The sequence below is a fragment of the Pan troglodytes genome, chromosome 19, assembly GCF_028858775.2.
Source record: "Pan troglodytes isolate AG18354 chromosome 19, NHGRI_mPanTro3-v2.0_pri, whole genome shotgun sequence".
Classification (NCBI taxonomy): Eukaryota; Metazoa; Chordata; class Mammalia; order Primates; family Hominidae; genus Pan; species Pan troglodytes.
In genome coordinates, this window is record NC_072417.2 from 23241252 (window position 1) to 23264937 (window position 23686).

Consider the following 23686-nt stretch of genomic DNA (forward strand, 5'->3'; position numbering starts at 1 on the left):
GTTACCTTTTTTCTCTCTTTTTCTAATGCTCTCCATTGTTCACAGCACTCTTCTAGACGAATATGAAGTTCACTGGCTGGTCCACTACGGGTTTTAATTGGTCTTTGAAATCCAAAAGTTGGCATGAGACCAGAAAAAGAATTATCACCATACATCATATTAAAATAAGGGTACAAATGGCTTAAGTCATCATAAGAAAGTAAGTCATAGGAATCCAACAGTGGAACAACTGAATGGCCAAATGGGTGGGTGGATCTTAGGGGAAACCCATTTGAACCAAGTTGTTGAAAACCCTGATTATGCCTTAAATCTCCCATCATATAATTATTAGAAAAGCATGACACTTGTGTGCGATTCACACGGCTATTGTCTCCACCTCTCGTTCTGTGGCTATTAGAATGACCCTGTGACTCCAGTAGATCTTGGTATGTATTTTGTGATAAGCCATCTAAATGCTTTGGACCTTCCTCAGGATCATAATGTCCACTCTGGGGCTTGGCTTGAAAATTATGTTTGTTTACATTTTCAATTATCCCATACTGCTGAGCTGAATAGTTATCACAAAATCCATTTGGCTGCTTTATTTTTTTATCCGTGACCAATTTGAAGAGATTTTCTTCTCCAGGCTTTGTTAGTCCTTCTATGTGATTGACAGATTGGATTCTTTCTGCACCACTGTAACTAAAATCAAAACTAGAAAATGCTGAAGGGTTTTCTTGGCAATATTTCTGAAATAAATTGCTATTTGGGGTTAAGTTTGTGGATGATAGTTGGGGGAAATCTGAAGAATGGTTAGAACCTTTTGAAGCTGCACTTAAATGACTATTTAATTTCATGAAGTTACCTTGATTTCGATAAGGAATAGGAGTGTTATTTTTTGTTTGAACATTCATCCAAGTTGGTCTGTTTAAATTGATACCTCCTGAAGATGTTGCTGAGTTTGATAATAAATTCACTGATTTAAAATACTCAGAATGTGGGGGATCAGGTTTAGCAAACTGTTGCTTTTCTGTGACGTTAGCAAAATCATTAGCGGGACAAGCTGTGTGCGGTTTTAGTCCATATTCTGATGTTAAGCCAAAATCAGCAGTGAATACTGCTTCCTTTGCAAACTGTTTCTCTGTCAGATGTGGCGTAGTTTTTGGAAATGTGAAATTCTGCTGATCAGGGATTGTCTCCTCCATTTTTTTCTGATTCGCTGGCTTAACCTGAAATAACTTTGTGTAGGTGTCTGCTTCTACAGTTGGTGTTTCAGGTATGCCATTGGCTAATTTTTTGCTATCTTGGACACTAAAATTTGAACATTTATTAAGCTTAGCCTTATTAGGATGAACATACTCTGGGTCTCTACAATAATCTACATTTTCATTGTATCTATTAAATTGAGAAAGAAACATCTCTGCCCTTTTTTGCTGTAGTGGTGCTTCAAGACCTTTAGTACATATTCTGTCTCTTCCATAAGGGTAGATATCAACTCCTGATTCTTTCATGATATCAGACAGACCAGTTTGGGGTGTAAAACAGTTTTTGATAAGTGGATATTCTTGGAATATTGTCTTAGCTGTATCATTTGTCTGAATATTGTGACAGTTAGAATGATCACTTCGTGAGGGGTACATCCATTGTTCTTCAAGATCTAAACCAGTAAATCCATGATAAAGTTCATCTATTTTTTGTTGTGGTGTGAGATTACTGTTACGCAGGTATTGCTTTTCCATTGCTGACACAGATTCACCACTATAAAAAGCTTGCTGAGAGATGACTGTATCTATTGGCCTTTTGGTTTCTGTTAAGAGGTCATGGTGATCTGCAAATCTGCTTGTGTTCATTGGCCAAACTGACTTTAAATTGGAGGAGCAGGTCCTAGAACAAATAAATATATTTAATTACAACTTAGGTTTTAAAGACTTTATTTCCTCAGTGGAAAAGGGAGAAAAGGTCTTCAAAAACATTTATCTTGCCCCATGTCACCATTCTCTAATCCCTTTCAACTCTGCTTTATAAGCTACCATTAGCTCCAGATAATTGTCTGTCACATGAAATGTGCTGTATGTTACATAAATATGCATTTTAATGTCTTCACTGTACTTTCCCAAGAGACAATAACTAAGGCCTAATATGTGACTTCATGGTCTTAGATGAATTATTTATCTATAGTAAGCAGAAAATAAGTTTTTCCTTTGCTTAGGTTATTACATAAAAGCATTGTTGACCACAGTTTTTTTAATGAAAAAAATGTGTTTTGCTTAAACTTTGTGAAATTAAAATATTTTAATTGGTTATATGTGTGCTACATACTTCCCTATTTATGAAATAGTATATTTGGGTAATATAGCTTCCACACTTCAATAAAACAATTGAAACATTACAAAATTTTCTAACACATGAATAAAATCCATATGTATTTCTGCATAGTAGTAATGAGTTTTATTCTTTGGGATCTATGTATAAAAGTTCCTTTGAATTTATATTATTTAAGCCAATCTTTAGTTCATGAACTCAAGGGAAATAGCTCTGAATTATGCAAGAATAATTTTTCAATGAAAGTCCTTATACAAAACCTTAGACTGAACTTCCAATTATATAGCAAATACTTCAGCAAAATCAAGTCTCCTTGAAACAATATTTGAATTAAGATACCTACTGTCAGATGATCCACTATTAAGTAAAAATAAAAGTTAATAAACAGGGTAAACTAGTGTATGTTAGTTTAAAAGCCTGTTATATACTATATAGATTATATACTAACCCTTCAGCAAAATATGGCTGTGACTTATCTTGTTCTTCCAAAATGTTAGACACAAGTCCATATAAGTCTGTTTCACTGCCATAGTCATTTCTTTCTGTTTGAATCCTAAAAATAAATGAATTCATGCTGAAATACAATATATTGATTACTCTTTCCAGACTTATCCTACCTTACCATCTTTATCTATAAAATATGTGGACTGAATCTACACCATCATTTCAAATAAAGAAGAGACTAGAACTCAAGAATATTTTCTTTTCTACATAAATATTTTTATGTGGAAATGTCTTTTCCACATAAATATTTCTCCTTCATTTCAAATCCTATATCTAACTTACAGTGTATGCTTACCTCTTATTTCTCCACAACACATGGTTTTCATTTTAGGTGACCAAGATATAAATCTCTCATCTATGATGTCACAGACATGCTTGGTATCATAGCTGCTCCTGAAAGCAAGTCTTGTCTTATTATACATTATTCCATCAACACCTGCTCAGCTTCCTCATTTGCAATTTGAAAACCATATGAACCTGATACTCTATTCTATTTTTGTGACTCTATATTAATATTGGATAAAAAAGTGAAATGCGATATGGTCATCCTAGACACCACAGCAATTTTGCAGTTGTCACTTAAATGTAACAGATTTGGGAGCCATCCCTAATGCTTGCAAAGCATGACTGGATGGAGTTCCTTTTATCCCAGAAATCCACCTAGTGACTGATACTGACTAAATACAAAATGTAAAAACCACAAGCACGTGGAAGACTGGTACCTTTTACCTGTTACAGTTTTTGGGTAATTTCTTCCTTGAAGTAATACAGGTTGAGTATTCCTTATCCAAAATGCTTGGGATCAGAGGTGTTTTGGATTTCAGGTTTTTTTCTTGGATTCTGGAAATATACATTATACTCCAAATATATAATGTATACTTGTATATTTGGTTGAACGTCCCTAATCCAAAATCTGAAATGCTCCAATGAGCATTTGTTTTGAGCATCATGTCAGCGCTCAAAAACTTTTGGATTTTGGATCAGTCTGGATTTCGGATTTTCAGATTGGGATGCTCAACCTGTACGTCTATTTGTTGGTTTGTTTGTTTGTTTATTTATTTATTTATTTTTGAGATGGAGTCTCGCTCTGTTCCCCAGGCTGCAGTGCAATGGCGCGATCTCTGCTCACTGCAACCTTCGCCTCCCAGGTTCAAGCGGTTCTCCTGCCTCAGCCTCCCAAGTAGCTGGGACTACAGGCGCGTGCCACCATGCCTGGCTAATTTTTTTTTGTATTTTCAGCCTGACCATGTTGGTCAGGCTGGTCTCGAACTCCTGACCTTGTGATCTGCCCACCTCAGCTTCCCAAAGTGCTAGGATTACAGGCGTGAGCCACCGATCCCGGCCCTGTACGTTGTTTTATAATAAATTGTAACTTCCGGTTTTTTCATATTTCAACATTTCATAGTGTTGGGATATTTTCGAAATAAAATACCTTATATTTGCATAACACTCATATTTAATTGATCTTCATAACATTGGAAAGGTAAGCATTAGTAATCATTCGTTATTATCTGTTGAATAAATGAATGATCATTTAAGATATTAAGAAACTTGTATTTTGCAAGGGTATATGACTTGCCAAACTACTACATACTTGCTAAATAGTCTCCCTGTAAGTCCAATACCTTTTCTACTACATGTGTTATCTCATAAAAGTTCAATATAAAAGCTTTTTTGTGTAATTATGTATTAGTATATATCTAAAAAAAATTCAATGTAATATATACCAAACTGCTAGCAGCTGTTATTGGGTGGTGGGGGGAGAAGGTTAAGACAGACTTTCACTTTTCTTGATATATATTTCTGAAAAGTTTGAATTTTTTCACTTGATCTTAGCCAAAAGCGAGAATAGGCTTGAATTTTTTCAATAGCATGTATCAACTTTAAAAATATTTTTGTTTTTTGTAGAATTATATATTACATAGACTTTCTAATAAAATTATTTTAGAGAATTTGCCAAGAATTTTAATTTTTTAACACTTTTCTAATAAATACAAATAACTATTTCCTGGTTAGACTAATGAGGCATCAGCCTCTATAAATAGCTCCCATATATAATTAAAGATAGATGTCACTCCCTTAGGGCTCCTCTTTGCAATAGGCTCCCATAATATCCTAGTTATCGTCGTCATCATCATCATCATCATCAAGATTATAAAGGCAAGGATAATATTTGCCATGTTTAAATTCTGGTATCCCCCATAGAAAAGCATCTGATGTACAGGGGGCCCTTATTATTTGTGGAATTGAACAGAAAAATAATTTAAAATATCTTATGTTTGATAAAACCCTGTTTGTTGTAGAGTTGTGAAGGAAAAAAATGGAAAATTTAGAACTGGATGACAAAAACATCTAAAAGTTTTAACTCATTCATATATAAGTCATCTTTAGAAAGAAGAACTTAAGATTTATGCACTAAATGTTCCCACTAATGAATTTTTTTAAGTAATAAGCTAGCTGGGCAGAGGCTCATGTCTGTAATTCCAGCACTTTGGGAGGCCAAGGTGGGAGGATGGTTTGAGGCCAGGAGTTCAAGACCAGCCTAGGCAACAAAGTGAGACCTCGTTTCTTAAAAAGAAAAGGCAACAAATTTTTTTAAAGTTAGCTGACCACCGTGGTGCATACCTGTAGTCCCAGCTACTGTGGAGGCTGAGGCAGGAGTATGGCTTGAGCCCAGGAGTTCAAAGTTGTAGTGAGCCATGATCTCGCCACTGCACTCCAGACTGGGTGACAGAGCGAGACCCTGTCTCAACAAAACAAAACAAAACAAAACACCGTAAAAACTATACACAAATAACTGCCCAGTTTACACTTTCCTAAAAGTTTGAAAAACACAAAATGCCACAATAGTAAAATCATGATGTAGGGAACAGAGAGCAAATAAACCTCAGTTCCTATGTAATTAAATTTAAAAATACCTCAATTACCTTGAGAAATGAATTAATTTACCTGTTCTTTATACTGATCTGAGAATTAGAAGGTTGTTTAATGTCATCTCCATAAGTAGACCATGGTGCACAGAAAAGTGAAGAATCTACAGAACTTGAATATTCTGTTGAAGAAAATGGAGTATAGGTCTGCCTTAGGTCTACATTGTCTTCACTCTGAAAGTTTTAAGAAATGTTTATCAGACACATCAAAACTTCATTTGTTGTAGAATATGAGAAAAATAAGAAAGCGGAAATAACACAGATGTAAGAGTTGGGAGAATTACATTCAAATGCAGACTTAGTGACTTAAGCTTGCTTTATACCAGGGATTGGCAAACTTTTTCTGCAAAAGGCCAAATAGTAAATATTTTAGGCTTAGCTGGCCATTAAGGTTGCTGTCAAAACTCTTCAACTCTAATGCTGCAGCACTAAATCAACCATAGACAATAAACATATGGGTTTGGCTGCATTGCAATAAAACTTTATTTACAAAACAGGTATCGGGCAGCTCTGGCTCCTTGTTGCTGGTCTGTGGTATAAAATACCTATAATTATTGTAGTTTTTTGTAATTTTTTGAATAGATAAGCATTATGTGGATACTAGCAATGTTATTTTTAATACATTATATATAAAATTCAGTCTTGGGGCCAGGCGAGGTGGCTCAAGCCTGTAATCCCAGTACTTTGGGAGGCCGAGGTGGGCGGATCACGAGGTCAGGAGATGAGACCATCCTGGCTAAACCCTGTCTCTACTAAAAATACAAAAAATTAGCCAGCTGTGGTGGTGATGGGCGCCTGTAGTCCCAGCTACTTGGGAGGCTGAGGCAGGAGAATGGCATGAACCTGGGAGGCGGAGCTTGCAGTGAGCCAAGATAGCACCACTGTACTCCATCCTGGGCAACAGAGCGAGACTCTGTCTCAAAAATAAACAAATTAATTTCAGTCTTAATGTCTCCAATCTCTGAAAAAAGTTAATGTATATTTATATGGAATTTTACACTATTCAAATAAATTTCACATATATTATCATATCCAGTAAACCTTGTGACATGAGTATTATCTCTACTTTAAAAACAAGGAAACTGAGGCTGCAAGTCACTCAGCCAATATGTAACAAATCTAAAACCAAAACTGAAGGTCTTTTTCCTCCTATTTGAGGACATTTTATACACTATCTTTTTTTTTTTTTTTTTTTTTTGAGACAAGAGTCTGGCTCTGTTGCCCAGACTGGAGTAGAGTGGCGAGATCTCGGCTCACTGCAACCTCTGCCTCCCGGGTTGAAGCGATTCTCCTGCCTTAGCCTCCCAAGTAACTGGGATTACAGGCACCTGCCACCATGCCTGGCTAATTTTTGTATTTTCAGTAGAGAGTTTTAGGGTTTCACCATGTTGGTCAGGCTGGTCTCAAATCCTGACCTCAAGTGATCTGCCCGCCTTGGGCCTTCCAAAGTGTTGGGATTACAGGCGTGACCCATTGCACCCAGCCTCGGTGAATGCTTCTGTAATGAGCCTGAGTAAACAAAAACTTTGGGTGTTAAGTTTCTTTTTTTTTTTTTTTTTAAATAGAAATGGGGTCTCACTGTGTTGCCCAGGCTGGTCTTAAACTCCTGGCCTCAAGCGATCCTCCTGCCTTGGCCTCCCAAAGTGCTGGGATTACAGGTGTGAGTCACTTTGCCAGGCCTTGGGTTTTAAGATTTTAATGATTTAAACCCTGCCTCCTTCCAAAAGGGACCATGTAGGGAAAGTGAATTTAACAAACAAAAAAAGATTAAGCTAATTTATACATTGTTTATTCTAGAAAATGCTTCCTTAAAGAAGACTGAAAGTATAAATTCAAAATTTTTAACTCTCCAGATAAGTAACTATTAAAACCTGAGATGCAATAACTATAAATACCCAGACATAAACACAATGAAAATAGTATTTTCTTATAAATACAGAAGAGATGTAATTCTGGCCGGGTGCAGTGGCTCACACCTGTAATCCCAGCACTTTGGGAGGCCTAGGTGGGCGGATCACCTGAGGTCAGGAGTTTAACTCCTGATCAACATGGCGAAAGCCCGTTTCGACAAAAATACAAAAATTAGCCAGGTGTGGTGGCAGGTGCCTGCAATCCCAGCTACTCAAGAGGCTGAGGCAGGAGAGTCACTTGAACCCAGAAGGCGGAGGTTGCAGTGAGCCAAGATTGAGCTATTGCACTCCAGCCTGGGCAACAGAGGGAGACTCCATCTCAAAATAAATAAATAAATAAATAAAATAAAATAAAATAAAGAAAAAAGGAAAAGATATAATTCTGGCTAAAAGTATTTTCTAATTGCTTTTATTCTGTTAATATTTCTAAATTTTTGTTCCTAATAGATATGATCACTGAAAAACATTTAAACTATACAACGTTATATGATACCAACAAAATGTGAACATTAAGAAATACCTTCCAATCATCCATCTTCAAGAATCTCAAAATATTTTACAGCCATTTGTTTAAGTTCTGGTTATGATTCTATTTAAAACCCACACATTATAATTTTTCTGTTTATAGTTTATATTACGACTATTCTCAAGTTGAGGAAATGGAAACACAGAAGGGATTTTGCTGAGAGCTAAAACTAAAAACTACCTTTCCAGAATTTGTTGGTTAGCAGCAACTTTTACAAAGGCTTTTTATCTTTCTTTCCTAATTTTATCCTTTGAGTTCTAAAGTTATCATCATAGGCCCACTCTTATGTGTGAAGTATCCAAAGTGACATAAATAATTGTTCATCTTTTTGAAATAGTTGCTTAAACAAAAGGAACATTTTCAGATTATGTAATGTGAAATGAATAAACAGTATTGGAAATTGAAAATATTTTGGGAGTATTCTTTCAAGTACATTTTACATTTTAAAATACATTTTGAATATTACAAATAAAAATCCTTTTAAAGGACTGACCTAACTTTTGTATTCTTGGGTTAAAACAACTAGAGTAATGTGGTGGATTCAAACAATCATACTTGAAATATCTGCATCCCTTTCGTTAACAGAGGCCAGGAAATATGCAAATATTTGAGTGGGTATATTAACTGGATTAACTTTAAAATGTATCACTTATATCCTTAACATACTTAAAACAGTGAACTGAAATTAAATCCAAGTAAATTTTAGTCCGGATGTAAACACTGCAGAGAGCAGTGGAACTATGGTCTGGGTTCCACTTGAGCTTTGTCATTTAGGGCACAAATCAAGCTCTCTGAGGCTCAGTTTCTCAATCTGTACAGTGGCATAATAATATACAAGATTCTTAGTGTGGATTAAATAAAATAATTTATTTCTAGATACTGTTATAATTCAAAGTACAACAATATCAACATTGATGTCCTGGTTAAATAATTTCAAATGAAAATTACTTACATTACCCAAGCTTTATTTCCTTTGATTAATAAATCTAAATGTCTTGGTGAGGTAAGTGGTAGCATATAATTTAAGACATTGTTAAAACCAGAAAATAAAGGAGTAAAGTGAAATTTTCACCTTTAAATTATCAAAAATATGTTTGTACCAACTTGCAATAAATGCCTGAAGGAAAAAAAAACATATTTTAATCTTACTAAATAATGGATTTTCTTACATTTCTGGCATTATGTTATGCTAAGGACAAGATGCAAACGAATCAATGAAAAATCTTATTCCTCAATTTGTTTTCTTTTTTCTTTTTCTTTTTTTGAGAGGGAGTCTCACTCTGTCACCCAGGCTGGAGTGCAGTGGCATGATCTTGGCTCACTGCAACCTCCACCTCCCTGGTTTAAGATTCTCCCGCCTCAGTCTCCCAAGTAGCTGGGATTACAGGTGCCTGCCCCCACACCCGGCTGATTTTTGTATTTTTAGTAGAGATGGGGTTTCGCCATGTTGGCCAGGCTGGTCTTGAACTCCCGAACTCAGGTGATCCACCCGCCTCAGCCTCCCAGAGTGCTGGGATTACAGGCACGAGCCATGGCGCCCGGCCCTTAACTTATTTTCAAAGCAAAGTATGTATTCTGCAAACACTGTATTTAAAAGATTGTAGCCGGGCGCGGTGGCTCACGCCTGTAATCCCAGCACTTTGGGAGGCTGAGGCGAGCGGATCACGAGGTCAGGAGATCGAGACCATACTGGCTAACACAGTGAAACCCCGTCTCTACTAAAAATACAAAAAATTAGCCGGGCGTGGTGGCGGGTGCCTGTGGTCCCAGCTACTCGGGAGGCTGAGGCAGGAGAATGGCGTGAACCTGGGAGGTGGAGCTTGCAGTGAGCGGAGATCGCGTCACTGCACTCCAGCCTGGGCGACAGAGCAAGACTCCGTCTCAAAAAAAAAAAAAAAAAAAAATTGTTCCTGGGCTGGGCGCTGTGGCCTGAAATCCTAGCACTTTGGGAGGCCAAGGCGGGAGGATGGCTGGAGCCCAGAAGTTCGAGACCAGCCTGGGGAACATGGTGAAACCCGGTCTCTAAAAACAATACAAAAATTAGCCGGGCATGATGGCAGGTGCCTGTAATCCCAGCTACTGGGGAGGCTGAGACGGAAGAACTGCTTGAACCAGTGATACAGAGGTTGCAGTGATCCGAGATCGCGCCACTGCACTCCAGCCTGGGCAACAGAAGGAGACTCCGTCTCAAAAAACAAAAGAAAACGGCTGGACGCGGTGGCTCATGCCTGTAATCCCAGCACTTTGGGAGGCCGAGGTGCGCGGATCACCCGAGTTTGGGAGTTCGAGACCAGCCTGACCAACATGGAGAAACACTGTCTCTACTAAAAATACAAAATTAGCCAGGCGTCGTGGCGCATGCCTGTAATCCCAGCTACTCCGGAGGCTGAGGCAGGAGAATAACTTGAGCCCGGGAGGCAGAGATTGAGGTGAGCCGAGATCGCACCACTGCACTCCAGCCTGGGCAACAAGAGCAAAACTCCATCTCAAAAACAAAAAACAAAAACAAAAACAAAACAAAACAAAAACCAGCCGGGCGTGGTGGCGCGTGCTTCAGGAAGCTGAGGCACAAGAATCGCCTGAGCCCGGCTGGCGGAGCTTGCAGTGAGCCGAGATGGCGCCACTGCACTCCAGCCTAGGAGACAGAGCAAGACCCTGTCTCAAAAAAAAAAAAAAAAAAAAAAGTTGTCCCTGGTTTTCTCTTCCTTAACTGTGGAGCCATTAAACACCTATGAATCGGTGGCTCGAGTAAATCAATTTGAGAATAAATCGTCTAACAGAGGCAGAGTTTACTAAAGGACCTGCGATGTGTAGCAATCGTAGAAGGAAGCGGAGCCAGTCAACATCACGCTGCCGAAGACGTCGGTTAACCTGCTGCCGGCGTCGGCGCCGAGGTTCCAACAGCGATTCGCACCTCCGGGGAACGCGACTTTGGGCTGCAGCACACGGGAACAGGAAATATCAGAAAGCGGTCACGAGGGTGACGCCGGAGCTGAAACGGCCCGACACCTGTTCTACCTCGGCTGTTCGGCTCAATTCCGAACCCTCTCAGAGGACACGAATTTGGGGGCCCGCGCTTCCAGCCTCGGGATTCTCACTCTCCCCTCGGGCCCCGTGAGTGCTGACCCCGAGGGGCGCCCCTCCCCGGCCACCGCCTCGGCGCGACGGCTGCTTCCCGGGAATAGCGGCGACCCCTCAGTGCCGACCGACCCCGAGGTGCGCCCCTCCCCGGCCACCGCCTCAGGGCGACGGCTGCTTCCCGGGAATCGCGGCGACCCGGGCTCCGTCCGGCCCGTCCAGTCAGCCCGCGCCGCGCCCCCGCCCGCCCGCCCCGTCCGGCCTCCCCACCGACGACCCGCCTCTGCCGCCCCGTCTAGGGACGCGCCCCCTCCTCAGCCTCTCCTCCTTGTCGCCTCTTGCAAGTCTGGCCGCCCCCTGGACCCTGCCCTTCCTCATCCATTACCTCAAGTCCTTCCTCCCTCAGGCCTGAGGAGTGAGGGCGCGGGCAGGTGTCTCCGCGTCTCACCTCCATGGGGCGCCCCCCAGCCTCTCCTGGACTAGGCACAGCTCCTGGGGTACGGGGGTGATGGGGGGGGCGTCCAGGCCCGGCTCCCTCAGCCCGCACCCCGCCGTCTCCGCAGCCGCCTCCGCCGCTCGGGCGCTGCCTGGAGCCAGTGTGCGGGTAGGGGAAGCCCGAGCGGGGAGGGAGGGGCGGGGGCAGAGGCCGTTACCTGGCCTGACTGGGGCTCGCGGCTCGGCACGCGACACGGCACAGGCGCGCCCCGCCCCGCTGTGAGGCCCGCCCCTCCCGTTTCGCACCCCGCCATTGGCCCGATGCCCATCCAATGGGCGACCACTCCAGGCTCCGTTACCCCCCAGAGACAAGGAGAGGAAGGGGCGGTTAGCGGACCACGCTCTCTCGCCGCTTCTGAGCTTTTCCCGCTCAAAGTAAATGTGTTCGGGATTGGCCCGGACTGGCAGGCACCGGCCCGATGATTTGCTGATAGGGCAGCGGAGAGGCCGGTCGTGGAAGGTTGAAAGAGCTAAAGAGCGCAGCCCTACCGGGTGGGAGAGGTGTTGGAGGCACTTGGAAGATTTGAGAAGTCGCTCAGCAACTGGCTTATCCTCCAAAACCTAGCCGTTGCGCACATTTCATTTGTCCGACATTTCATATTTGTTCCTTAGTCCCTCCCGTAGCTCTCAGAATCCGTTGGAGCTGCCCAGAGACTGATACATCTTGTACCGGTTTGGGGAGGGCGAGGAGCAACTTGTGGATTGGGTGTTGTTGGGAGACCCCTTTTTGAGGGAGAGCTGCCCTGTGTCCTAAGCCCGGGCTTTCAGTCCGGGTTAAGGCATTTAAGTGTTAATGTGACTTTTGAACAAAGTTCGCTGTGACCTTTTTGTTCGTTTTTGTTTGTCTGTGTAAAACAGGGTCTTGCTCTGTCGCCCAGACTGGAGTGCAGTGGCGCTATCATAGCTCGTTGCAGCCTTGAACTCCCGGGTTCAAGCGACCCTCCCGCCTCAGCCTCCCGAGTAGCTGGGGCTGCAGGCACGCGGCGCCACCACTCCTGGCTAATTTTTAAATTTTTTTGTAAAGCTGAAGGGCGGGGGGGTTGGGTCTCCTTATGTTGCCCAGGCTGGTCTCAAACTCCTGGTCTCGAGCGATCCTCCCGCCTCAGCCTCCCGAGTAGTTGGGGCTACAGGCGCGTGCCACCACTCCCAGCTAATTTTTTTTTTTTTTTTTTGGTGAGACGGAGTCTCACTGTCGCCAGGCTAGAGTGCGGTGGCGCAAAGGCTCACTGCAACCTCCGCCTCCCAGGTTCAAGCGATTCTCCCGCCTCAGCCTCCCGAGTAGCTAGGACTACAGGCCCACGCCACCACACCCCGCTAATTTTTGTATTTTTAGTAGAGACGGGAATTTCACCATGTTGTCCAGGATGGTCTCGATCTTTTGACCTCGTGATCCGCCCGCCTCGGCCTCCCAAAATTCTGGGATTACAGGCGTGAGCCACGGCGCCTGGCCCTAACTAATTTTTTAATTTTTTTGTAGAGCTGGGGTTGGAGGTGGGGATGGGGGTGGGGGGTTGGATCTCCTTATGTTGCTCAGGCTGGTCTTGAACTGAACTCTTGGCCTGAAGTGATCCTCCGCCTCGGCCTCCCAAAATGTGGGATTACAGGTGAGAGCTTACATAAACAAGCCATTCCAGGCACCCAACAAACCATTCACATAGCAGTCAGATTGGGGATGTGATGGTCTCAGAGAAATGCTAGTTTTTGTCCCCAGACACTGCTAAAAAATCAGATAGTTGAAATATAAAAGAAGTAAACACAGTAAGCACCTTTAGGCTGTTTTTATATTTAAAATCAAAACTTGAGAAATGAGCACTTAAATGGAAGATACTGTTTCAACTCAGACACGAATGGAAGTAGGAGGATGAGTTTTATTGACCCATATTGTCCTGATAGTTACTTCAGGTCTCTACTCAGCTTTGAGTTCAGAAAGCTCACCAAGGCTGGGCGCAGTGGCTCATGCCTGTAATCCCAGCACTTTGGGAGGCCGAGGCAGGAGGATTGCTTGAGCCCAGGAGTTGCCCAGCCAGGGCAACATAAGGAGACTTCCTCTCTACAAAAAAATTAACAATTAGTTGGGTGTGGTGGTGTGTGCCTGTAGTCCCAGGTACTTGCACTTGGGAGGCTGAGATGGGAGGATCGCCTGAGCCGGAGAGTTGGAGGATGCAGTGAGCCATAATCACTCCATCGCACTCCAGCCTGGGCAACAGAGCAAGACCCTGTTTCAAAAAAAAAAAAAAAAAAAGGAAGAAAGAAAAGAAAAAAAGCTGCTGGACTCACACTTGTAATCCCAGCATTTAGGGAAGCAAAGGCAGGAGGATAGATTGAGCCCAGGAGTTTAAGATTTGCCTGGGCAATATAGTGCTCCACGAAAAGGAAAAACAAAATGTGCATGCACACACACACGCACACACACTTAAAAAAAGCTGACCAGGTGGTGTGGCTCTAACAGTTACATTTCTCTGCCTCAGCCTTAAAGTTGCTGGTGTAGGGCTCATTGCATTGAGGACTACTGGCTTTTCCCCCCTCTCCTATACTCCCTAGAAGCATTTTGAAAAGCTGTGAATCCCCTTATGTATCTTTATAGTAAAATATACATAAGATTTGTCGTTTTTAAGTGTTTGGTTAAGTGGCATTAAGCACATTCATAATGTTGTGTAACCATGACCGCTCTACAGTTTCAGAACTTCATTAATCACAATCAGAAACTCTGCAGCATCCCATAAATAATTATTCCCCATGCCCCACTCTCCCAGTTCTGGCAACCACCATTCTACTTTCTATCTCTATGAATTTGACTACTCTAGGTACCATATGTAAGTGGAATCATACAATATTTATCCTTTTGTGCCCGTCTTATTTTACTAAGGTAAGATAAACCTTGTCATCAAGGTTCCTTCATGTTATAGCATATACCTGAATGTCATTCCTTTTTATGGCTGACTAAGGTTCCGTTGTATGGATATACCACATTTTGTTCAAGCATTCATCTGTTTATGGACACATGGGTGGTTTCCACCTTTTTTTTTTTTTTTTTTTTGAGTCAGAGTCTTGCTGTGTGCTGCAGGCTGGAGTGCAGGCACAATCTGGGCTCACTGCAACCTCCCCCTTATCGGAGGAATCATTCAAATGATTCTCCTGCCTCAGCTTCCCCAGGAGCTGGGATTACAGGCATGCGCCACCAAACCTGGCTAATTTTTTTTTTTTTGAGACAGAGTCTTGCTCTGTCACCCAGGTTGGAGTGCAGTGGCATGATCTCAGCTCACTGCAACCTCTGCCTCCTGGGTTCAAGTGATTCTCCTGTCTCAGCCTCCTGAGTAGCTGGGATTACAGGCATGAATCACCATGCCTGGCTGATTTTTGTATTTTTAGTAGAGACAGGGTTTTGCCATGTTGGCCAGGCTGGCCTTGAACTCCTGACCTCTGGTGATCCGCCTGCCTCGGCCTCCCAAAGTGCTGGGATTACAGGTTTGAGCCACCGTGCCCAGCCTAATTTTTGTATTTTTAATAGAAATGGGATCTCACCATGTTGGCCAGGGTGTTCTCGACCTCTTGACCTCAAGTGATCTGCCTGCCTTGACCTCTCAAAGTGATTACAGGCATGAGTCACCGCGCTTGGCCCTCAACTTTTCACTATTGTGCATAGTACTGCTAGAAACATTGGTGTACAAGTATTTGATTTATTTTTTTTCCAATTATTTTGGGTATATACCTAAGAGTGGTATTGTTGGGACATATGGTAATTGTATTCGATGTCTTGAGTAATTCCAAAATGTTTTACACTGTGGCTGCACCATTTTACATTCTCACCAACAATGCATGAGAGTTCCCATTTCTCCACATCCTCACCAACACTTGTTATTTTCTTTTTCTTTTTCTTTCTTTCTTTCTTTTTTTTTTTTTTTTTTTGAGACAGAGTCTCCCTCTGTCACCCAGCCTGGAGTAGAGTGGCACAATCTTGGTTCATTGTAACCTCTGCCTCCCAGGTTCAAGGGATTTTCGTGCCTCAGCCTCCCGAGTAGCTGGGATTACAGGCACGCACAACCACGCCTGGCTAAATTTTTGTATTTTTAGTAGAGACAGGGTTTTTCCATGTTACCCAGGCTGGTCTTGAACTCCTGAGCTCAGGCAATCCGCCTGCCTCGGCCTCCCAAAGTGCTAGGATTACAGGCGTGAGCCACTGCACCCAGCCTATTTTTCTTTTTAAAATTTCTCTCTCTATAGATATACATATAGATAGATATAAATAGATATAGAGAGATCTATCTCTGTATATCTATCTATATATATCTATATCTATATATAGACAGGGAGATATATCTATAGATCTATAAATATCTATATATCCCTGTATAGATCTATATATAGTAATCTATGGTAATCTGAAATTACTATATATATATGTATTACTGTATGTGTGTGTATATATATATATATGTATACACACACACACACAGAGATTGAGAGAGAGAGATGGGATCTTGCTCTGCTGCCCAGGGTGGACTGGTAGACCACAGTGGCATGATCATAGCTTACTGAATACTCAAACTCCTGGCTTCAAGTGATCTTCCCCACTCAGCCTCCCAAAGTGCTGGGATTACAGGCACCACACCCAGTCTCTTTTTCTTTCTTTTAAAAAATATATATATATATATATATATTTTTTTTTTTGTAGAAACAGGGTCTTTCTGTGTTGCCCAGGCTGGTCTTGAACTTCTGGCCTCAAGCAATCCTCCCAAAGTGCTGGAATTACAGGTGTGAGACATTGCACTCAGCCTTTTTGTTTTGTTTTCTTTCTTCTTCTTCTTTTTCTTCTTTTCTTTTTTTTTTTTAGAAAGCCAGTTGGATACAGTGGCATGCTCCTGTAGTCCCAGCTAGTCCGGAGCCTGTAGTGGGAGGATCCCTTAAGCCCAGGAGTTTGAGGCTGCAGTGCACTGTGATCATGACGCTGCACTCCATGCTGGAGTGCATGAGAGATGAGAGACCCCATCTCTCAAAAAAAAATTTTTTTTTAAAAAGATGGCTATCCTAGAGGATGTGAATTGGTATCTCATTGTGGTTTTGACTTACATTTCCCTAATGACTAATGATGTTGACCATCTTTTCATGTGCTTATTGGTATATCTTCTTTGGAGAAATACCTATTTAAGTTCTTGGCTCATTTTTTGAAGTCATACTGTCTTGTCGTGTATTAATATGGTTTGTCGTAGAAATAAAAATTACTGGCAAATTTAACACTCCATTGAATTCAAGTGAATACATTAACAAAGAAAACATTTTGGTTATGAACAGAGTAAGTATATAATATGCAGTTAGTTCTTTCAGTTCTTTCATTCTCTTTTGGAAGATCTCATTTTCAACGTGTGTGTTGAGGGTTGGGTGGGGTTGGTTTCCCAGTCTTACTCAGACATATATACAAACCTCAGATTAAAGCGAGAAAGAGTTAGGAATACTCAAATAATTGTTTTATGTCTTCTCTGCCTTGATCTGAACTTAAAATTTTGTGGAGGGAGAGACTATTGACCCTCTTTCTCCATTTATTGTTTCTATACAGGGACAATGACGAAAGACATGTTTATACAATAAGATTAATTACATTTCAGTAACTTTGATCCAATTCAGAATGATGCTGCCCTCAAGTAAAAAAAACTTTTTCTTTTTCTTTTTTTTTTTTTTGGAGTCTCACTCTGTTGCCCAGGCTGGAGTGCAATGGTACGATCTCGGCTCACTGCAACTTCCATCTCCCGGATTCAAGCAATTCTCGTGCCTCAGGCTTCTGAGTAGCTGGGATTACAGGCACACACCACCAGGCCCGGCTAATTTTTCTATTTTTAGTAGAGACGGGGTTTCACCATGTTGGCCAGGCTGGTCTTGAACTCCTGACCTTGTGATCCGCCTGCCTTGGCTTCCCAAGTAAAAAACTTTTTTTTCCACTTACTATTTTGGGGATATTTAAGTGAATCTGAAATTACTATTGGATTTTTTTTTTCTCTTGAAACAGAGTTTTGCTCTTGTTGCCCAGGCTGGAGTGCAATGGTGCAATCTCGGCTTGCAGCAACCTCCACCTCCCAGGTTCAAGTGATTCTCCTACCTCAGCCTCCCAAGTAGCTGGGATTACAGGCGCCCGCCACCACGCCCAGCTAATTTTTGTATTTTTACGGAGACAGGGTTTCACCATGTTGGCCATGCTGTTTTCACCATGTTGGCCGGGCTGTTTTCGAACTCCTGACCTCAGATGATCCATCTGCCTCCCAAAATGCTGGGATTACAGACGTGAGCCACCTCACCCGGCCCTACTATTGGATTTTTAAAGAAAGATATTTAAGAACATTCTTTGCTAGAACTGAGGACAATTTAAACTTATTCCATTCAAGAAAACTTAGTGCAGAATGCAGACTTTCTCTTTCAAGTATATGTAAAAGTTAACTTCTTTTTTTTTCCACCTCTGGAAGACAATGTACAATGTAGTACTCTTCAGATACACTAATGAGACCCTTTTTATACTTTAACAGGGACGTAAACATTTCCTTTTGTAACAAAAATAAATTATGGGTTTCATTTTAAAAAGCCTATCCCCAAGAAATGTTTTGAGTGTTAATCTAAGTAAGATTTCATTATTCTCATAAGTAAAACTTTGAGTTCAAATAAAGTTTTTTTTTTTTGAAAATTGAAGGTATATGTAGGGGCTCAACCTAAATGCCAGGGAATTAACCCTCCATAGGAAGCAATCATATAATTCTAAGTCAGTATATAATTGAATTGATGTAGGATTTTTAAGTATTCTCTCAACTATATTAAACGAATTGTTTTTCCAGTTTTCTAGTGGTCCAAAAACTCAAATAGGCTGCAAATCTGCTGTGATTCAAACCGTGCAATTCCTCACAGGCATCTCTGACTTGAGGGACTAAGTTCCTGTAATTATGTGTCCTGAAATTAACTGGGTTGCCAGATAGGTTTTCTCAACCTTTAATAGCTTGTTGGAAGCCTTACAGAATGCTCTTTATTAGAAATATTTGGAACTACTTCCCCCTTTTTGGATACTCAAATTAGTGTTTTTCTAGTTCTCTGGCATAATTTGTATAGCTGCTTCCTTTGTAGAAAGTAAGCTTATGTTCTGCTTTTCCCCTTCTGGTTGGCTGGAGTGCTAGGTCACTCTTATCTGTGCTCTAGGAAACTTTTAGATTTCTACTTAGCTTAGGATGACACCCTGAAAGATTTAGGGTCTGCTTCTGTTTGGGTTAGGGGGTAGACACTTGAATTCATTGGTCTTTTTTTTGGCTCACTGCAGCCTTGACCTCCAGCACTCAAGGGATCCTCCCACTTCAGCCTCTAGAGTAGCTGCAACTATAGGTGCGTGCCACTATGCTCACTAATTTTGTGTATTTATTGTAGAGACAAGGTCTTACTGTATTCCTAGGCTGGTCTCGGACTCCTGGACTCAAAGGATCTTCCTTCTTCAGCCTCCCAAAGTGCTAGGGTAACAGGCATGAGCCACCATGCCCGGCCAAATAGATTGGTTTTTATCAAAGATGCTGTAATATTAATATGCATCTTCCTGCTATCCCTTCAAAAGTGAGAATTAATGTTGTTTTCTTTTCTTTTCTTTTTTTGAGATGGAGTCTCTCTCTGTCACCCAGGCTGGAGTGCAGTGGCGCGATCTTAGCCCACCACAACCTCTGCCTCCCGGGTTCAAGCAATTCTCCTGCCTCAGCCTTCCGAGTAGCTGGGATTATGGGTATGCACCACCACACTCAGCTAATTTTGTATTTTTAGTAGAGATGGGGTTTCTCCATGTTGGTCAAGCTGGTCTTGAACTTCCGACCTCAGGTGATCCGCCTGCCTCGGCCTCCCAAAGTTCTGGGATTACAGGTGTGAGCCACTGCGCCCAGCCCAAAAAAGACTTTATTTTTTAGAGCAGTTTCAGGTTCATGGCAAAATTGAGAGGGAAGTACAAAGAGTTCTCATATACAGATTTGCTGCTCCTTCACAGATGCAGCCTCCCCCAATATCAGCATCCTGCACTAGAATGGTACATATGTTATCATCAATGAACCTACGTTGACATATCATTATCAATCAAAGTCCATAGTTTACTTTAGGATCCACTCTTGGTGGTGTACTTTCTATGGGTCTAGAACAGTATATAGTGACATGTATCCACCATTTTGGTATCATACAGAATAGTTTCACTACCCTAAAAATCCTCTATGCTCTGCCTCTTCATTCCTCCCCGCCCTCAACCCCTGGCAACCACTGATTTTTTTTTTCTATCTCCGTAGTTTTGCCTTTTACAGAATGTCATAGAATTGGAATCATACCATATGTAGACTTTTCAGATTGGCTTCTTTTACTTAGTAATATGCATTTAGGGTTCCTCCATGTATTTTCATGGCTTGATAGCTCATTTCTTTTTAGCACTGAATAATATTTCATTGGATGTACCACAGTTTATCTATTCACCTACTGAAGGACATCTTTCAGTTTTGGCAATTATGACTAAAACTGCTATAAACACCAGTGTGCAAGTTTTTGTGTGGACATAGTTTACAACTCATTTGGGTAATACCCAAGAGCACAATTGCTGGATCATATGGTAAGGGTATATTTAGTTTTGTAAGAAACTGCCAAATTATCTTCCAAAGTGTCTATACTATTTTGCATTCCTACCAGCAATGAATGAGAGTTCCTGTTGTTCCACATCCTTGCCAGTATTTGGAATTGTCAGTATTTTGGATTTTAGCCATTCTTTTTCTTTTTTTTTTTTTTTTTTTTTTTGAGGTGGAGTCTCTCTCTGTCACCCAGGCTGGAGTGCAGTGGCACGATCTCAGCTCACTGCAACCTCCGCCTTCTGGGTTCAAGCGATTCTCCTGCCTCATCCTCCCAAGTAGCTGAGATTACAGGTGCATGTTACCACGCCCAATTAATTTTTTTTTGTATTTTTAGTACAGACAGAGTTTCACCATGTTGGACAGGGTATTTTCAAACTCCTGACCTCAGATGATCTGCTCACCTTGGCCTCCCAAAGTTCTGGGATTATAGGCGTGAACTACCATGCCTGGCCTAGCCATTGTAATAGATGTGTAGTGGTATCTCATTGTTTAGTGCTTTTTTTTTTTTTTTTTTACAGGGTCTTGCTCTGTCACCTAGGCTGGAGTGCAGTGGTGTGATCACAGCTCACTGGAGCCTCGACCTCCTGGGATCAAGCGATTCTCTCACCTCAACCTTTGAAGTAACTGGGACTAGTCATTATCATGCTTTGTTGATTTTTAGGTTTTTTTTTTTTTTTTTTTTTTTTTTTTTTGTAGAGAGGGAGTTTCCCTGTGTTGCCCAGTTTGGTCTCAAACTCCTGGGCTCAAGTGATCCTTCCACCTTGGCCTCCCAAGGTACTGGGATTACAGGCATGAATGAGCCATCTTGCTTGGCCTAGTTCTTTTTTTTTTTTTTTTTTTGAGAGGGAGTCTCACTCTGTCACCCAGGCTGGAGTGCCGTGGCACGATCTCAGCTCACTGCAGCCTACTTCTCCCAGGTTCAAGCAATTCTCCTGCTTCAGCCTCCCAAGTAGCTGGGATTACAGGCATGTACCACCACACCCATCTAATTTTTGTATTTTTAGTAGAGATGGGGTTTTCACCATGTTGGCTAGGCTGGTCTCATACTCCTGACCTTAAATGATCCACCTGCCTTGGCCTCCCAAAGTGCTGGGATTACAGGCGTGAGCTACCACGCCCGGACTTTTTTTTTTTTTAAACCACTTTCTTTTACATATCCCTGGCTCCTAATTGCTTTTCTACTTTTTCTTACTGCTCCAGCTTCTAGATAAGTGGTTCTCAAAGTGTGGTCCTTCAACCAACAGCATCATCACCACCCAGGAACTTATTAGAAATGGAAGTTATTGCACCCTGCCAAAACCAGAAACTGCGGATGGGTCCCAGCAATCTTTATTTTAACGACTGTTAAAATCAGAATCAAGTGATTCTGATGCAAACTTAAGTTTGAAAACATTGTTCTATTAAAAGTAATGGCAGAAACCGCAATTACTTTTGCACCAACCTAAGAGCTCTGCACTGTTCAATATGGTAGCCTCTAACTATTGAATTTTTTAATGCTATTATCTCCTTTATTCAAAAATAAATATTTCACTTTGATTCAACATATTTCAAATCACATTAAGCACAGAGAGGAAATACATTCCCTTTGGAAATTGTGAACACGTGTTGGAAAGAGGCATGATCCAAATAATGGGGATGAGGTGAGTGCGGATTCCAGCTGCTTCATGACCCAGAAGTTCTGCCCCTCTTCAGGTGGAGCTACTTATCGATTTTTAGGCGAGAAAAAGACACACACACACACACACACACACACACACACACACACTGCTTTGAACTCTGAAAGGCATATGAGTGGACCATAAGGTATATGGCACGTTCACTGATAAAACATCCCCTACTCCCTCCCAAGAAAAGCAGAGACACTTTAATCAAGTCAAAGGCCAGAGAAGGGCCTGGTGCGGTGGCTCACGCCTGTATCCCAGCACTTTGGGAGGCCGAGGCAGGTGAATCCCGAGGTCAGGAGTTCGAGACCAGCCTGACTCATATGGTGAAACCCTGTCTCTACTAAAAATACGAAAATTAGCTGGGCGTGGTGGCGTGTGCCTGTAATCCCAGCTACTCATGAGGTTGAGGCAGGAGAATCGCTTGAACCCAGGAGGCAGAGGTTGCAGTGAGCTGAGACTGCACCATTGCGCTCCAGTCTGGGTGACTGAGTGAGACTCTGTCTCAAAAAAGAAAAAAAAAAGGCAGCGAAGACAGGGTGCTCCTGCTTACAGCTCAGCAGCATGAACATCTCTGAATATGAAAGCCATTTTTCATTTGCTTCTACCTCCTGTGCCTCCTTTCCCTGCCGACTGGGTCCGTGGATGCCCGCGGTGCTCACTTGGTGATGGTGGGGCGCGTGGCTGCATACACAAACACCACAATCAGCAGCATGACCGCGGCCAGCGTGGGCAGCACCACCGTGGTGATCTGCTGCCGGGCCTCATGCATGGCTTGCTTCTGCTCCTTCTTGTCCTTCCATGTCTCCTTCCTGGGCTTCCCTTTGAGCTGCCTCATCTTTCCTAGAAGATGCTGGGAGGCTGTGTCCAGAGGGATTCCAAAAAGGGCCACAATCCTCTTGTCAAGGCTGGAACCTCCTTTTCTTCAACTTGATTCAATAATTTCAGCAAACTGATTTCCAGTACAGGTGACTTGACTTATTTGTTGTAACAGATCATGTCTTCAACATGCAACACTCTCAGATGGTGCAGCTGGGAAAATGGACAACATCTTTACTGATCTTTAGCAGTCTGTAACTATTGAATTCTTATAATATATTTAGAATGAACCGAGATGGGCTATAAGTGTAAGATACATCCTGGATTTCAAAGGCTTAATATGAAAACAGAGAAAGTAAAATATCTCACTGGTAATTTACATATTGATAGCATTAAAATCATATTTTTCATATACTGGGTTAAATAAAATATCAATCTTACCCTTTTAAAAGTTTTTACATGAGATTACTAGAAAAATTTAAATTACATATATGGCTCTCATTATATTTCTTTTTCTTTTTATTTTTTTAGAGATGGGTCTCACTATGTTGCCTAGGCTACATCTAACTCCCAGGCTGAAGCAAATCCTCCCACATCAGCCTCGCAAGTAACTCGGACTGCAGGCATGTTCCACTGTGCCTGGCTTCAGCTCTTATATTTCACACCATTCTCCTGCCTCAGCCCCCCGAGTAGCTGGGACTACAGGCGCCCACCACCACGCCTGCCTAATTTTTTTGTATTTTTAGTAGAGATGGGGTTTCACCATGTTAGCCAGGATGGTCTCGATCTCCTGACCTCATGACCTGCCTGCCTCAGCCTCCCAAAGTGCTGGGATTACAGGCATGAGCCACCGTGC

General features: G+C 42.0%; 1 protein-coding gene and 1 long non-coding RNA gene across 10 annotated transcripts in view; one reads left to right on the forward strand and one right to left on the reverse strand.

Annotated features, from left to right (window-relative positions):
• Positions 1-12049, reverse strand: part of MEIOC (meiosis specific with coiled-coil domain) — a 46005-nt gene extending 33956 nt beyond the window's left edge. For 3 of the 5 annotated variants that reach the window (XR_010152827.1, XR_010152828.1, XM_511553.7), the window contains exons 1-5: positions 11635-12049; positions 10973-11107; positions 5755-5909; positions 2750-2854; positions 6-1863 (exon numbers count right to left, since the gene is read on the reverse strand). Coding sequence is in view for 2 of the 5 variants with exons in the window: in XM_511553.7 (XP_511553.3) it covers positions 6-1863; positions 2750-2854; positions 5755-5909; positions 10973-11107; positions 11635-11703 (2322 nt within the window). In the remaining 3 variants the exon portion in view is untranslated. Of the gene's footprint in view, positions 1-5; positions 1864-2749; positions 2855-3100; positions 3205-5754; positions 5910-10972; positions 11108-11634 lie in introns of those variants that run through there. The other 2 variants (XR_010152829.1, XM_016931643.3) reach the window with 1 other exon arrangement.
• Positions 11024-21891, forward strand: LOC107969061 (uncharacterized). 5 transcript variants are annotated; one of them, XR_010152830.1, is made up of 4 exons: positions 11024-11285; positions 19355-19476; positions 20869-20970; positions 21551-21891. It is a non-coding gene; the product is annotated as an uncharacterized LOC107969061 (long non-coding RNA). The 5 variants fall into 5 exon arrangements; XR_008540519.2 differs by lacking the exon at positions 11024-11285 and adding an exon at positions 12050-13348; XR_008540520.1 differs by lacking the exon at positions 19355-19476 and having other exon boundaries at positions 11027-11285.
• Positions 21892-23686: the final 1795 nt, after the last annotated feature.